The sequence below is a fragment of the Cetorhinus maximus genome, chromosome 10, assembly GCF_964194155.1.
Source record: "Cetorhinus maximus chromosome 10, sCetMax3.hap1.1, whole genome shotgun sequence".
Lineage (NCBI taxonomy): Eukaryota > Metazoa > Chordata > Chondrichthyes > Lamniformes > Cetorhinidae > Cetorhinus > Cetorhinus maximus.
The window spans coordinates 4,299,128-4,317,011 of record NC_135888.1 but is presented as its reverse complement, the minus strand read 5'-3'; the positions used below and the strand labels follow the sequence as shown (position 1 = coordinate 4,317,011).

At 40.1% G+C, this 17,884-nt stretch overlaps 1 protein-coding gene and 1 long non-coding RNA gene across 13 annotated transcripts in view; one reads left to right on the top strand and one right to left on the bottom strand.

The window, feature by feature from the left end:
- LOC144685415 (uncharacterized) overlaps positions 1–10,914 on the bottom strand; it is a 65,237-nt gene extending 54,323 nt beyond the window's left edge. The window contains exon 1 of the long non-coding RNA XR_013577722.1: positions 10,313–10,914. This is a non-coding gene — a long non-coding RNA (uncharacterized LOC144685415). The remainder of the gene's footprint in view (positions 1–10,312) is intronic.
- Positions 1–17,884, top strand: part of LOC144685412 (DENN domain-containing protein 1A-like) — a 604,549-nt gene that overhangs the window by 358,011 nt on the left and 228,654 nt on the right. For all 12 annotated transcript variants that reach the window (XM_078549861.1, XM_078549856.1, XM_078549859.1 and 9 more), the window contains one exon: positions 2,815–2,915. In XM_078549861.1, coding sequence (XP_078405987.1) covers positions 2,815–2,915 — 101 coding nt within the window. The remainder of the gene's footprint in view (positions 1–2,814; positions 2,916–17,884) is intronic.

Below are 17,884 nucleotides of genomic sequence, written 5' to 3'. Positions count from 1 at the left end.
AAAATTGCACATGAAAGGTACACTGATTTAAGGGCTATGAAACGGAATAGGACTATTCAGCTCTTTTTGATATATACTATTGTAAAAAGAACACTCAGTGTGATAAACAACAAACCTTTTGCCTTTTCAATTACTGCTGTGATTTTACTGTTTTATGATGTGACAGCGTCGTTTTCCGATCTGTGCAAGTTTTTTTCAGTCAGAAAAGCATGCCTTCCCCCTATTCGGCTGTTGAAATAGAGAATCCTTTTCCCGCTTAGTATTTTTGGGCTTGGAAAGTAAATATTCATACACTAATTCAATTGATGAGTCTTGATAATTATGTTTCAACTCAAAGTGATTGTATTTTTGTGCTGATCCCTTCTCCCTGTCACAAGCAGTATTTCAAGATATATTTGCCTGACACAATGCTTGATTGGTTTGAGTGTTAGATATTAAAGGGGGTCCAGATTGTTTTACTGAGAAGAAGGTGTGAGGCGTTTACACTTGGAGACAATGGCAGCAGCCTGTGTGCTAACAGTGCATAGACTGCGAGACTCCAAAATCCAAGAAAAATGTTGAAAAGGTCTAGTTGTGAACAGTTGTGCTTTAAACATTCCAATTACTTCCAAGATAAAAGAGAGCGTCTCAAGTATAGCTAATTGGCATCTCTACCTGGATACAAGGCCCATGTAATTCATGTTGCCATGGTGATAGACTTCCAGGTGGGAAAGGTACATATGATGCCATTGTGATGTTGGGTTATAGGCTTTCCTAAATTATCATCAAATATCACAGGCAGGTTAGTCTGCTCGGTTCCAGGAGCAAGAGGGGCTAGAGGCCAAAAGCCCCTGTGGTTCACTGCGCCAGAATGCGGGCAGAAGCTTGCACTCAGATTGAAGAAGATCAAATTTGTGAAGAGTTAAAACAAAGCTGGAGGATGCACCTAGCTTGCACTAGAGGGAGGATCTCTAGTAATATTCTAACCATGAAGCTCAGTTCTGGGGCTACAAGTTACCAGGCTGAAAAAGGAAAAGAACAGAAGTAAGTCCTCGGGAGCTAAGAGTCGTTTTGGACTAATCCAGGGCGAATTGAATGTCTATTTAAAGGGCAGTGTAACATCTATGTGTGAAGTGTGATTTTTAGTTTGTGTTAAAAATAAGAAAGGGGGTATTCCATTCCATGGTTTAAAATACAAGTTGCCTACCCAAATGTTTTACAGTAAACATCTTAAAATGTGAAATCTTGTTCTGCCATCCTTTCAGTTATTAACTGGAAGTTCGAATTTTTAAAAAAGTTATCAGTCTCTATGACGATTGTAACAGAGTGCATTGTCTTTTTTATAATTGTGATGAAACTGTAATCTACTTTTTATAACATACAACACCTCTGATTTTGAGTCAGCTGACATAGGATTGCCTTTGATGTCTAATTAAGAACTGTTTTAATTTAAACAGAATTAAACGTTAGGAGAAGAGGGCAAATTACCCTTGGGTTTAAAGCATGCTGTTTATTATGAATGATACTTATCCGCAGGAAACAAAGCAATTATTTTACGATGATTGCTGAAAAGTTCTGCAGAACTGATTTGTTTTTCTTAACTATCACTGTGTATCGAACTTCAAATCTGAAAAAGTCAACTACGTTGTACAAACTTGAAAAAAAAACAGTTTTTAAAATGCTATTTTTGTGGTTTGTTTGCTTATTTTTTTCACTAATGAATGCTGAGCTGAGGTCATGTGGCATAAGCATGATTTCTGGGTCCCAAATATGTCACCAACCATACGATATGCTGACAGCGAGTTGGCAACACTTGGCATATAACATTATTTGGGAACCTACTCGTGTGAAATTACATTTCATATATCCTTTAAAAACGCTTCCACTATAGCAAAGCCAGTTCCAAAGCTATATATCGTCTTCTACAATATTGCTCATGATTATTGTCATTGCAAACACCGCCTTTATTCAGGGAAATATGGGAATAGGCACTTGCTTGTAATCAATTTTACTGCAGTATTTTGAGAAGTGAAACATGGTCATTCATTTTTACAGTCAGATGAAAGTGCATAAAATGGCTTTACTCTTTACTGTATGATATGCAGTGGTAAATCTTTCATGTCAGTCATGTAACTTATAGGTTCTAGTAGTGCTGAATGCCAAAATTCATTACGGTGAAGAAGGATCTACATAATGGGCTAAGTAGGAAAACTAAGTTACTTATAACCATATTTCATTACAAAGGGATGGTTTTACCTGTACTGAGAATATCATGGACACTTTGTAATGGAGTAATTTGTTTACCTCAGATTTGTGCTTGTCTGTTTATTGGTTTGTACAGGAATCCTTTTGCTGTAATGCTGAGATGCCTGATCATTATTCCATTTGCTGTGCAACATGTCAGTTATTTAGGCTACAGTAACTGATCCAGAAGATTCAGTCCTGACATTGAGGATAAAGCTTATTTATCTGACAGGAACAGAACTAAGTACAGTGTTTTAATCAGTGCGAGGCCTCCTATTTCAACGTATCACATGTTGGATTATTCACTGGAGCAATTAGCACACAATCCAGAATGAATTATTTTCAACATTTATTTTGGAGATATGTTTCTATTTGCTTATGCTGATTATATTAATTTATTGTTGAATTTAAAGTGCCTTAGTTGCTTATTCTTCGAATTCAAAAATCACCAGATCGTATCGTCAATCAGAAGATTTCGCTTCACGTGAACTCTGTAGAAAGAAGCCCACTTTATTATGAAAGACATTTTCTGCTTGAAATGTTAATTTAACGATGTTTGATTTGATGAGCAATTTTTCTTATCTCTTCCAGTTAACAGCCTGCATCCATGGGTCGGCAGCTATGCTATATCCAATGTTTTGGCAGCATGTTTACATTCCTGTCCTTCCTCCTCACTTATTGGACTACTGCTGGTAAGCTATTAAGCAAAATTTAAACGACAGAACACTCAATACTACTCACATAAACACTACCTGCTTGATTGAGCAGAAGAGTAAAAGTTCTGTTGCATGGCGAATATTAAAATACTTTTCTCTACTGTCCCTTGGTATTTTACATTTACATGAAGTTATAAGTTATACAACGGCCCAGCCCCTCCCAGTAACAGGTGTGGAATTGAAGGAGGGTTTTAAAAATTATAAAATGGGGTACTTGTCCCCAACCCTATGTGTGAATGTGCCTATTTCCAATTATACATTGGCAGGTTAATGCCATGCCTTGGAGATGCGGGACAATTCATTAGCATATTTAAATCAAATTCCTGCAGTGCCTTTCGGAGCCTGATTTCACTTTAACAGGTGCCTTGCAGGTTTCCCAGGTCACGGGAAAACCCAGCAGTAAAAGGAAGGTGGAAACTATTGGCTTTTACAGCACTCCTTCTGGGCCAGGAGGAGCGGAGGTGCCCCCCCTCGGCCTCTCAAGCAGGTCTTCAACCAACCCCTCTGCCAGTTGTGGCCTCTTTCTGCCAACGGCCTCACCCTGTCCAGCCCTGGTATCTCACTTGCTCCCTCCCATGATGGCCAACTCCCCACCCCCACTAGAGTGACCTCTCACTCGTTTCCTCCCACAATGGCCAGGGACCGACTTCAAGAGTCTCCTGCAGCCTCTGATGCAGGTTTACCCATCGGCCAGCCAGCCTGCCTATCAGTTTAGGCTTTTATCATGTTGTAAAATGGAAGAACTATAAAGAGGTCCTGCCATTTAATACAACAGAACCTCCCCATGCCCTCCCCAACTCCCTATAGATGTTGTAAAAAAAAAATCTATCTTAATCCATTACGTTTTTTGTGGCAGAAAAATCTGGAAAATATCCTAGAATTTGTACTCTGATACAAAAGTGTTATTCTAGCTGTGACAAATAGAGCACTGAGGCAATCTAATAGTAATGATGAGAACAAGCTAATCTAGTGCTGTAAATATGATCTATTAGTCTGCGTTGTATTTACTTTGTACAATGGTTTTGTCCTGTTTAATAACACAAAGAAGTGTTGTAAGTGACCAACCACAGTGTGTCATGCTTTAAAAATTCACAGATGACATAATAGAAGAAATCGCAACACTTGTTTATAACAAATATACCTAACGTGCCTCAATAAACCCGTGTAGGATTACATAGGATATACAGCACAGAAACAGGCCATTTGGCCCAACCAGCCCATGCGGCATTTATGCTCTACTTGAGGCTCCTCCCATCTTTCCTTATCTAAATCTATTATAGTGGCTGTAAAGATTTAAAATAAAAGCAACATGCAAGCTTTTAGGAATTTTGTCGACCTCTTTCTCCCATTTAGCGTTGATTTTCTTTGTAAGTTTTGGTTTCGTTGTCCTTTTTTCTTTTTTTTGCTTCCAGGCAGCAGCAGTTCATCATTCTGCCATTCACACCTCCTTTAGACATGTCCTTTGTTTTTTTTATTTGTCCCATTACCATTCCCTTTGGTCTTGCACCACCATTCCTTTTGTCATTTAATCTCTCCTGTCTTTCACCCCCTTTTCAGACCTTTCCTTTTGTTTTATTTCCAATCCATCCCCCTCACCCCCGACCTTTTCACTTGCTGAAAATCTATTACAATTCTAACTTCTCCGGGTTCTGATGAAAGCTCATTAACCTGAAATGTTAACTCTGTTTCTCCCTTCACAGATGCTGCCTGACCTGCTGAGTATTTCCAGTATTTTCTTTCAGATTTTTATTTCAGATTTCCATCATCCACAGTATTTTGCTTTTGCTTTGTTAAAAGCCGAACTTGAGCAGAAGAGCAATTTTCATTTTCAGAGATAAAAAAAAACAGACTTGACAGAACAATGATTTGTGGTAAAAACAAAAAACTACTGCGGATGCTGGAAATCCAAAACAAAAACAGAATTACCTGGAAAAACTCAGCAGGTCTGGCAGCATCGGCGGAGAAGAAAAGAGTTGACGTTTCGAGTCCTCATGACCCTTCAGCAGAACGGTTCTGCTGAAGGGTCATGAGGACTCGAAACGTCAACTCTTTTCTTCTCCGCCGATGCTGCCAGACCTGCTGAGTTTTTCCAGGTAATTCTGTTTTTGTAATGATTTGTGGTGTCACTTCTGGAGAGGAATTAGTAAATGTTTATTACATTGCTCCGAACGAAATAGCCTGCTTCACCATAGCCCGTAAGATAACTCCTGCTTATTCACAATATAGAACAAAGAAGCCCTTTCCAGGTTGCATAGCACAGGAGGGTGCCTAGGCCTTTTTACACATCAGATGTAAGCCATATGAAATATTTGGATTTTATGTAAAATTATGAATGACCTCCTGTAGTATGTGCAGTCCCAAGTTGATTTGGGGCCAGAATGTCCATGTGTAGCTGTGCTGGTTAGACATATACAAGCCCAAAACCAACAAGGAACATGATTCCACCTTTGTAGTCAATCCCCTTACCATCTGTCGTTTTGCATAATATTCGCATACTAGGTTTTTAAACTTGCTTGAATTTCTGTCATTAGAGGCTGATAACCAAACAGAATGTGAATGTGGGAGGTGCACAAATGCAGGAAAACAGTACATGTTCTCATCTCAGTACAAGCAGAGTATAAATTTATATTCTTCAGAAAATTCAAGGGATTCAGTACTCTGCATCTATTAATGATTTGCACATTACATTAAAGATAACAGATGATGATCATTCAATGGTCCTGCCAGGTAACAAAGAAGCATAATGCAAGACCCATGTTTCTATCCCAAATTTTGAGAGATATATAGCATTTTAAATGTTGGGAATTCCGTTTGGGTTGTCATTTTAAATACACAAAGAAAGCAAAAATTCATCCCTTAAAACACTGAACTTAGAAATATAGGTAAAGCGGGTCTATTTTTATGAGTGAAGCTGACTGATAGCTTTTTGCTTCAATTTGGGGACCCTCTTCATTTTTAGGGCTGAGTGCTGCTTGGTGAGTTGTGACTTTTGATTCCAAACACTTGAAAGTGAACCAGAGGACTAAAGAATAATACAAATTTACAAGTAAACCCATCAAGTTCAGAATACTTGCCAGCAGCTGTTTCCATAGCTGTTTGAATTCATTCATTAGTACTGCTCAAGACGTTTTATGCAGTGTTGCGGATTAATGTGTGTTTGCAATCTCATTTAGTCTGTGTTAGGATTGATATTTCATAGGGCTGGGGCTTTCATTTATTTAACGCCTACGATATAAATAATTTTTGGAATAGCTGTTACCACAATGTATTTGTAAACATCAGTTCAAAGAGATTTCTTGACTTGCCACAATATTCATTATAGTTCTAATACAGTGCTAAAAGATTGCTCCTTCAGTTTTTGTGGCATTATTAGTTAATTCTATTTTGGGCCAGTTGAGCTCATCACATGGACATGTAATGTTATCATTATTTGAACGTTCCATATCAATTGTAATTGTGTTTTTATTCCAGTTTTTTCACAATTTATGGTTTTGCCTTGACTTTATGAAGACAAAATGACTTTTGCCATGAACAATGTTATTTCAGTATTCATGAAGCCTAGAAAGGTTGGTGTAGTGAGAAGCTGTTAATGGAAGCCCATAGCCTTAATGACATCTGATAGTATCCACCTGTTTTGTGATAAATATGTCATGCTTATTCCTTTTAATACTATTGAAGCTTGAATATTTTATTTTTTATCATCATCTGGATATTTTTAAGCAAGAGAAGCTAGAGAATAATGAGTGGAAAAATCTGTCTCGCGATAATTCACATTAAGTAAGTCATGGGGGAATATTCTCTTAAAGCTATAGGATTTTGGCCATAGAGGTAAGATAACTGACAATTTTTTTTTACGATGATCTAACCTTGCATCTCCTCATCCCACAGTCGCTGATGTTATTGAAGAATGCTATTTAGAACCATGCTAGCATACTTTCTTCCCCCCCAAGTGTCCCCACAACTGATACTAAGATGTAATTTCCTAAATTCATAATGAACTTGGAAGACTGCAGAACAGATTAAAAGATGCATATGATGCAGACCTCTCAAGGTGATAAAATAAACCAATGTAGAGCAATCCTTTTTATTCTTTCATGGGATTTGCGCATTGCTGGCAAGGCCATCATTTATTACCCATCACTAATTAGGGTAGCAGTGAGCTGCGTTCTTGAACTGCTGCTGTTCATATAGTGCAGGTACACTCATAGTGCTGGTAGAAAGGGAGTTCCAGGTTTTTGACACAGCAACAGTGAAGGAACAGCTGTAGTTACAGTTCCAAGTCAAGATAGTATGTGGCTTGGAGGGGATCTTGCTGGTGGTGGCGTTCCCATGCATCTGCTGCCCTTGTCCTTCTAGGTGGTAGAGGTTGTGGGTTTGGAAGGTGCTATTCAAGGAGTCTTGGTGAGTTGCTGCAGTGCATCTTGTAGATGGTACACACTGCTGCTATATCGGCGGTGGAGGGAATGAATGTTGAAGGTGTTGGATGGGAAGCCAATGAAGTGGGCTGCTTTTTCCTGGATATTGTCAAGCTTCTTGAGTGTAGTTGGAGCTGCACTCATCCAGACAAAGTGGAGAGTCTTCATCACACTCCTGACTTGTGCCTTGTAAATTGTGGACAGGCTTTGGGGAGTCAGGAGGCGAGTTGCTCACCGCAGAGTTCCCAGTCTCTGACCTACTCTTGTAGCCACAGTATTTATATGGCTGGTCCAATTCAGTTTCTGGTCAATGCTAACCCTTGATAATTGGTAATAATGTTCTCCTTGACTGACCCTGAACACAATTTAGAGTCCAAGATTGTCACTTTTTAAGAAATTCTGCCACTTCTAAAGAAATTCTCCAAATAGTTCCTAATAAACCTTTTTTGAGGGTTAAGACAGTGATTAGGGTAACCTTTCAGAGCAACCTATGCCTTAACTACTATCTGAATAGAAGTCATTTAACCAGTTTAATGTTTAAATTACTTAAATCTCTTGCTGAGGTAGCTGATTCAGTTCTTTCTACCTTCTTAAAGAAAAAGCACTTCCACCAACCTTTTTTGGATTTCTTCAAGAGTTTTGTCGTCTGCCAAGTCACACTGTTTTCCCTAACTTCCCAAAGTAGATTGCTTTACATTGGCTGGTCACACCGCCCTCAAAAGCCTGCATTATATGCATCTTTTTAAAAAGTACCTGGATCTGCACCTTAAGTGCTGTAAGCTGCAGGGCTATGGGCCGGGTGCAGGAAGGCGGGATTGGAAAGGGCACCTGGGTGTCCTCGGGCTGGCATGGACAAGATGGGCCGAATGGCCTCCTTCTGTGCTGTAACTTTTCTATGGTTTCTATGTGCACCACTGGGCTGGTTTTGTTTGGATGGCAAAAGGATCTTGTGTGTCAGCATTCTTTGCATTTGATATCCTGGTTTTTGAGTTTTAGGCACAGATCTTGGAGCAAAATTTTCCATTATTGGTAGTAATTATTCTTCTGGCCTTCAAGAGAGCTTCCGCCAATCACATTAAATTTGTCTTTTGGTGTCAGCAACACATGTTCAATAGTCTCCTGCAAATCTTACTTAGCCTCATCATTGTGAAATGTGAGCTCAGCACACAGCACTGAAAAAGTTTAATATTGTTTGGTCTCTTGGCGCTATCACAATAAAGTTATAGCCCTTTTGAAGTAGCATTAACCAATCTTCATCCATTCAATGCTGATCATTCTTCATCAGATTTTTTTGCTCAAGCACTTACTCTGCTTTGTTTCTTAGTCCATTTTTTTCCTGCAAGATCTTCAGAAAATGCCTCAAAACAAAGTTTTAATATTTAAAAAAGTGCTCAGATGGAACTTTACCATCCAACTTCACAATGACTGATTGAATATTGCGATTGTTATGTGTTAAGTTTGTGGTTATATTTCATTGATTCTGTCATACCAAACTTTTACTATTTTGCTATTGGTTCTAATCCTACATACAATTCGGCATATATGTAAATATGTTTTTTTAAGCCCTGCTTGCTGCTGCCTGAAGCAGGTTTCACTAGTTTAGAATCATTGGGGCTTGTCTTGCCTGAATTATCTGTTTTGTAGCAATGCGATTGTGCATCTTAATGATACAGAGTAATTGGTGAGTTATTGCCGACTAAGATAATACTGGTGTCAGGCTATATGTCCTAATATCCCATTTATGTTGGAGTGCTACTTCCTGAATTATTTCTCTGCTTCTGGCTTCTAGCTCCACTGCTGTAGACATAATGCTCCATATGTTGCAGAGCAATTTGAAAAGAGGTTGGATCAACCTTGAAACTATTGTGCTTGCACATGCTCGTGCATGTGCAGTTCTAGGTCATTTGACCCCACTGGTCTATGCCAGCATTTATACTCCTCATCACTCTCCGTTTTTTCAAATCCTATCAATATATCCTTTTTATTTCTCCCATCATGTGCTCATCTAGCGTCCCCTTAAATGTACCTATGCTATTCACCCCAACTACTCTTTGTGGTAACAAGTTCCATATTTTTCCTGCTGTTTGGGTTTCTTCTGAATTCCCTGTTCAATTTATTAGCGATGATCTTATATTTATATATTCTGATGAAGAGTCATACGGACCCGAAACGTTAACTCTATTCCTGTCCGCAGATGCTATCAGACCTGCTAAGTTTTTCCAGCTATTTTTGTTTTTGATTCAGATTTCCAGCATCTGCAGTATTGTGCTTTTATCTTATATTTATACATAAGTTGTTTTATATTACTATTTGTGTCAGCCATGGGTCAGTTGGTAGCGCACTCACTTCTCAGTCAAAAGGTTGTGGCTTCAAGTCCCACTCCAGAACTTGAGCACAAAAATCAAGATTGACACACCTGTGCAGTACCAAGGGAGAGCTGCACTATCAGAGGTGTGATATTTTGGATAAGACATTAAACCGAGGTCCTGCCTACCCTCGCAGATGAATGGAAAAGATCCTATAGCACTATTCGAAAAAGAGTAGGGGAGTTACCCCTGGTGTCCTTGCCAATATTTATCCTTCAATCAACATCACAAAAACAGACTATCCAGTCACTATCACATTGTAGTTTGTGGGAGCTTGCTGTATGCACATTAGCTGCCCTGTTTCCTACATTAAAGCAGTGACTATACTTCAAATGTACCTCATTGGCTGTAAAGAAGACATCCATGTCAGTGAAAGGTGCTGTAGAAATTATTACAATCCTGATGGGGACTGTTAACATTTAAAGAGAAATTTGAACACCCAGCAGTCAACTGACAGAGCGACGCCAGAAGATTTCACATTTTTATATGAAAACAAACTTTATTGTATATAAAAAGAATTCAGCAAAGCAAGCACTATTAACTTAACGCTATAGTTTATAACTACTTAATGCATGAACTCAGTTTTACTTACTTCTCCCCCAGGAGCGATCTTATGCATTAAAAGAATCTTGAAAGTTCATTCATCCCGCTGGGGCAAACCCCAGGTATGCCACAACCCCCCTGCAAGTCACCTTGATTTCTCCTCAGTGTTCCAGATATCCCCTGAAGTGTGAAATTACAGGGGATCCTTCCATTAGTGTTTGGTTAAGCGATCCTCCAAATACTCTCACGACTGTGGACTTCTCAACTCAAGCTTAGACCTCACTGCCTCCTTGCGTAGGGATTTAAATATCAGGAACACTCACCTCATTCCTAATGGCCCTGTTATGCTCCCACAGCTGATTCCCAGCTCTTGGCAGATACTCTCCCAACCTAACTGCAAACTAGCTTCTGCTGCAAAGCTCTGTGAGAACCACTGTAGATTTCTTCCTCCAGCTTGGAGATGGACAAATCTTCCAGCTTCTTTTCCCCTCACGAATTCCAAACTGAACTTGAGCCTCACCCAAATTCCATTCAGTGAACAATTAAGTTAGTAGTTTCTCTGCTTAAAATGTAGGCCAGACTAATATTTATTTCCTTTGGCTGTCCCAACTCCAGTGAGCTGCAGTCTACACTGAAACCAAAACTGTAACTGCCTTCTGTGAGAAACACCCAGTTAAATTAAACAAAGAATCCTTCTAACTCCCCCCACAGCCCATCCCCATGACAATGTGACATGCTTTGGAATGGTTTAAACAGAACTGCAAATTAATTATTTTTACTTCCAACACAATTCTTTGATTTGGCAACCCATACGAGTTATTTCTGTCTCTAATGGAATTTTACAATCCTCTTTCCCAGAATTGCTAACTTTTAGCTTCTTCTATAGTGATAATGATAGACACCCTGGCTCTACCAAGAATGGGCCATCTGTTTTCAGCGCTTACACTTCTAACTCTGACTTGAACGTATACTTAGAGAAGAATTTTCCCCCCCATTGGGGGGAAGTGCAGGAGCAGGAGCGCCTCGGATTGGCACCCCCGATCGGGGGCGTGCCGTCATTTTACGTGGGTGGACCAATTAAGGCCCGCCCAGTGTGATGTCCGCCAGGAAGCGCTGTGTGCTCCCTGTGCGGACGGTGGGGGGGGGAATTCCCTCAGCTGAGAGTGCGCTCTTTCGTGCATGCGCGTGAAAGAGTGCACTCCTCTCCCTGAGGCTAAGTGCTGCCTCAGGGAGATCGGCGCCAAATTCAAAAATGGTACATGTACAATAATAAAATTTCCCTGACATGTCCCCTCATGTGACACTGTCACATGAGTTGGGACATGTCCATCACTTTTAATCAAACTTTTAGTAAATTTTTAAGAACCTTCACGAAACCTCATCCTGCCCGTGGATGAGGCTTCATGCTTTTTCTGAAGCCCGCCAGGGCTCCCGGCCTGCCCGCCAACCTTAAGGTTGGACGGGCTGGTCCATTAATTACTAGAATTACTTTTCAAATGACCTCAGTAGGCCGGTGACAGGTCGGCGGGCGCACAGCTGATTCGGCTGCGCCGCCGCTGACCTGAAAATTGAAATGACGCGGGGTGACATCGGGAGTTCCGCCCGACATCATCCCGCGACATTTTACTCATTGGCGAGTGGGCCCCGCCCCCTGCTCGCTGACCGGGAAATCCTGGCCTTAGGTTAGTTTTTAATTATAATTAACTCCAAGCTTTTTTAATTGGTATTTACTCCTGGGTTGTTTATCAGTTTCTCAATAAGATGCCCCCATTTATCTACAGTTAAAACTTTTAATTCCTAATATCAAAAGATATGTTCTAAAACATATGAATTATGAACTAGGTATTTGCAACACTTTCATCTAGGAAGAACATAAAAATATCACCAATGTGATGCATTTTCATTTATACCATTTAAAATGTTGAGTTACATTGTTATATATCTTAGTAACCATCTTAGCACATACAATAATCATCATCCACCCCCCCCCACCATGTCTGCAAATCAGTCCATTTTAAGATGTAAAATATTATTTCTTGCAGTGTATTTGGAAAGTTTCCTTCTTACTACAGTTATAATTCAAAGTTCTGACTGCAAAAGGAGATTTTTTCATTGCTATTCACATGTAAATTTTCAAGTTCACTCTTTAAAACAGCCTGTTCAGATTTCAGCTTCTGAACCTCACTGTCCTGCATGTTTGTTATTTCTTCATTTTTAAGTTCATTTTCCAGATTTACACTTTAAGGTTCATTTAGCACACTGGACTTTTCTTTTGACTTTTTTTTTTGGCTATTTTATCACCTCTTCTAACATTTTGCTCTCCAGCCCATTATAAACCTTCCCCTTGTCTTCTCTTCGTGTTGCTTTCTCTCTGGCTTTGTACTTGACCCCCCTCAACCCCCAGTGGCAACTCTCCAAGTTAAATTCCAGCCTCTGTCTCTGATAGATTCTAGTAACATTCCCATAACTTCTTTGCTTGTGATGACGAGATATAAGATCATAAGAATTAGGAATAGGCCTTGTGAACTTGCTATGCCATTCGTGGCTGATCTTTCACCTTGGCTGTAGCTTCCCACACTATCCCCATAACCCTTTATTCTCTTCGTACCCAAAAATCTATCGATCTTTGACTCGAATATACTCAACAATTGAGCATCCATAGCTTCCTGGGGTTAAGAATTTCAAAGGTTCACAACCCTTTGCATGAAGAATTATTTTCTCATCTCAGTCCTAAATGACTGTCCCCTTATTCTGAGATTGTGGCTCCTAGTTCTAGACTCTCCAGCCAGGGGCAGCATCCTCGAAGCATCTACCCTGTCAAGCACCTTAAGAATTTTATATATTTCAATGATAGGAACAGACGAGGTGCACTGACCTATTCAGCATTTAACAAAAACAAAATGAGGTACAAGGAGCTAAGTGCCACCCGCATTTGCCAGATCCCCCTCTTCAAAAGGATGATAAAACACAAGATGAAAATTACAACAAATACCAATTGTTGCTTTTTGTTCCCACATTATTTGAAAACAAATGTTGGAGACCACACAGAGAAAAGAAACAGAAGCTCACTGGGTAACCATAAAATGTTTGTATGAGAAAAAATAAATGAAGGAGCTCAGGGAAATACAAAGAATCAGAGTAGTTCTCCCAAATTCCAGAAAAGGTAAGTGGCAGCCAGAAGAATTGGGAGATGTTAAAGCTGAACAGTTTTTAAGCAAATAGAGGGCCAGAGAGAAGGCAGCATGAAGAGAATACAGGGAAAAGGTATATAATGGGGTGGAGTGCATGCGTCATTACTTGACAAAAAAGGTGATAGTGCAGGGCGAAAAGAGGCGATAACGAGACAAAAAAAAACAGAAGATGAGTCCAGAGGAAATGCAAATGGTCATAGTGGGATAGAGAATTAAAGTGGCAATCAATGGGAAGCGTAGGATTCTTGATGCAACGAGATGGAGTAACTGTAAAATGAAACTGTTCTTCTAGAAAATGCGGTGGGTGGAAGTGTAATCTAGGTAGCTGTGGGAGGATCAATGCAAGTGGTGAGACCATAAGATGTAGGAGCAGATGTAGGCCATTCAGCCCATCGAGTCTGCTCCGCTATTCAATGAGATCATGGCTGATCTGATTACCTCAACTCCACTTTCCTGCCTTTTCCCCATAACCCTTGATTCCCTTACTGATTAAAAATCTGTCTATCTCAGCCTTGAATATACTTAACAACCCAGCCTCTACAGCCCTTTGCGGTAAAGAATTCCACAGATTAACTACCCTCTGAGAGAAGAAATTCCTCCTCATCTCTGTTTTAAATGGGCATCCCCTTACTCTGAGATTATGCCCTCTGGTTCTAGACTCTCCCAAAAGGGGAAAAAAACCTCTCAGTATCTACCCTGCCAAGCCACCTAAGAATCTTGTATGTTTCAATAAGGTTGCCTCTCATTCTTCAAACTCCAATGAGTACAGGCCCAACCTACTCAACATCTCCCCAAAAGAAAATCCCTCCATACCCGGGATCAACCTAGTGAACCTTCTCTGGACTGCCTCCAATGCCAGTATATCTTTCCTTAGGGACCAAAACTGTTCACAGTATTCTAGGTGTGGTCTAACTAGCGCCTTGCATAGTTTTAGTAAGACTTCCCTATTTTTATACTCCATTCCCTTTGAAATAAAGGCCAACATTCAATTTGCCTTCCCTATTACCTGCTGAACTTGTCTGCTAGTTTTTTTGGGATTCATACACGAGGACCCCCAAATCCCTCTGTGCTGCAGCTTTCTTTAGTCTTTCTCCATTTAAATAATATTCAGCCCCTCTATTCCTCCTACCAAAGTGCATAACCTCACACTTTCCCACATTATATCCCATCTGCCTCATCTTTACCCACTCACTTATCAGCAAAATATCAGAAGAGGAGGAGAGCATGGAAAACCTGGCAAAGCAGAGAGGGTTGCTGTGGCTTGGGAATATAGTGGAAGCAAGGTAGAAGTTCCAACCACCTTGCCAGTGGAGTACTGCTGGGAGATCCCTTCCCATGTAACAGCCAATGCCTCCTCCACTCCCAGTGACTCTGGTGTAGCCGTGCTCCTGTTACTAATGCCTGTTGTCCGGGAGAAAATGAGAGCGATGGTTAAGGCCTAACAGTTGTTAATTTCAGTGTTAAGGCACCTGGAGCAGATGGAATCTCTGCTGAAATTCTGAAACATGGCAGAGATACACTCCTGGCATGGCTGCACAACCTCATAACCCTCATCTGGGAAGAAGAGTGCATGCGGTGGGATCTCAGGGACACTGTGATCGTGAATATGTTCAAGAAGGGAGACAAGTCTAATGATCGAGGAATCTTGCTGCTGTCTGCCGCAGGGAAGTTCACTGCAAGGATCCTCCTCAACCACTTCCTCCCAGTGGCTGAGGAACTCCTTCCAGAGCTGCAATGCAGTTTTTGTCCATTGAGAGGCTCCCACAGACATGATCCTCACTGCGTGGCAAATTCAGTGTTCCCAAAGAGAAGCCTCTCGATGTGTTTGGTGCCTTTTTGAATGAGCCTTCTCTAATTTGATTGGCCACGAGCCAGGGTCCCCCCATGAGTCGGTGGATATGTTTGACCTCTTCAGGGATGCTTTGAAGATATCCCTAAAGCATTTCTGCTGTCCTCTGCGAGTCTCCTACTGCGACTGAGTTCTGAGTAGAACAGTTGTTATGATCCCATAGGACCGATAACTTTTAAGAAGGGATGAATTTCCCAACCAATCAACAGGAATAACTAGGACAAAATTTCACATTTTAAAACTTTTACTGTAACAAACAAACTAAAATCAACACAATAAAACACTACTTAACAGGCAACTAATACATTGAACTGAAGAGAAGGTACTTTAATATTAACCAATGCAATTGAGATATGTCTACCAACTCCTTTCCCTGTGCACCCCACGTTTATAGCGTTACAATGTCCAGTCTCAAGATACTTTCAGCTTTCGAGCAGGTTTACGTCTCCCTGCTAAGCCAGGTTGAACGTTCCAATGCCCTTTGAAAGCTCAGCCAGAATCTCTCAGCTCGGCAATTCCCTGTTCCTTAAATCTCCAAAAGTCCCTTCAGTTTCTGTCTCCTTTTTAAACAGAAAACCAGCTCTCACCAGCATCCTGCTTGGCTGCTAATGCAAGCACAGTCTTTCTGCTCTTCGCAGCAGCTGCAGAGTCTCTCTCATTCTGTGTCTTTGTATCCAAAAAACAGCTTCTGTGTCAAGGTGTGAAAATTGTCTCTTGATTTTCATTAGGTTTCGGTTGGGGTTCCTTTTCCCTGACAACCAGGTCACATGAGCCTGTTACCAGGCAGAGGTTTAATATGGCCACCATCTCCCCAACCAGAACATTCTTTTTCACCTTAAGTTAAAGGAGACATTTCAAAACATAACCGTCTTGTAAAATCCTGCATGCATAACAGCGCAAGTAGGACTGAAACATAGAATGTTCCATGTATCCCACAAAAGGGCAAGCATAGCTAAAACCCATGTGAATTCCCATCATTACATCTTTTATTTGGAGAAAGTGAGTAGAAATAGGGCATTTTCCGAGCTGCGTTGCATTGTGACAATTATTGATCTCCCCATTTGCTGCCCCTCTTAGTGGTGGTGCTGTTGTTGATTGTTCTGAGTGTTGAATCATCAGATTTTAGCGTTGCAGATATGCATGTTGAATTTCCAGATTTTCAAAGAAGATCTGTGAATTTGTGACAGAATGACCATTACAGTTTTAAAATTAGTAGTCTTCATTGTTAGGTTAGAGATAAGGTGGCAAAGATCATTCCACCGGGATGCCATACCAAGGGCTGCGTTCTTCAAATTTATGACCCTCTGATGTCACTTATCACATTTGGGTTCTCATTACAAAGATAAAATAACGTGGTATACAGCCACATATTTACTCTGGCAACATCAAAAAGTCATTAAACCAGTTGCCGGCAGGGATAACTAGAGTTTAAACTGAAGTGATAGGGGCTTGAAACATTTAAATGGAAGGAGACTGTTCCCTGTGGATGATTTAAATGTTAAATACACAGCCGTCTCAGGATTACATGGAATGTAATCTGAAAATTATTATCTCCTGTTGAAATGAACCTTCAATTTACTCATTGCACAGGAAGGGCAGGTTCTATTCATTTTCACTGCCAGCAGGTGCCCTTTCTTTGCATAATAGGCTTCATATGTGTAATTAACACATAAGGGTTGTGGCTGCCAGTTTTCTTTCAGGTGCATGCTGGTAGGAGTTCCAGGGACACTGGTACAAGCCAAAAGAGCTCTTGCTTTGGGGCCATAGCTTATGCATTCAATGACTTTTTGATAAAGGAATTCTATCTATAAAGGGGTAAAACATTAAACCCTGCTGCTGAGGGCGCAGGTGTGGATGGACAAAACAGAACTATTGATTCTTTCCTCAAAATTAAATTATTTTGATATAATTAATTTTAGCTTTTTTAGTAAAATATAACAGATAAATAACTTGATATTGTGCTTTTTAAAGTAACTGGCCATATGATTAATAATTTTTAAGAATACACTTATTCCAGATTAATAAACACTGACTGATTTATTCAGTCTGACATGACCCCGTTTAGAATTTATAAGGCACAGACTATGTTTGTCTGAATAAATTAATTTAGCTGCAATTTTATCACCTATGTAGCTTCTAAAAATAAACCACAGCTGCTTTGCTGTTTTTACATAAACAAAAATCTGCATTTTTGCACTTTTATAAACTAACAGAGCAGATTTTACCCCTAAGCCCAATGCCCTGTTACTGTTGTTAATTAGATTTATTTAATAAGATAACCTGTTCAAATGTGAATTTATATTTTTACCACCCACTAGTGCACAGAATAAGAGCTAAAAGTGTGACCTTTAAAGAACTGACTTTCAAAACATCCCAGGGAAGCCTTCCTTTGTACAAGTGTGGCTTTAATTAACATTCAATTGCGACAAATTCTTGTGCAAAGAATGAAATGTGCTTATTTATATGAAGAAGAGTTTTATATGCTTGATAACTGATCGAGCACAATTGTAGCCTGGCTGCAAATGGTTACCTGAACAGAATTTGGGTTAATGACATGTATTGTTAGCTAGGTAGGGATAGA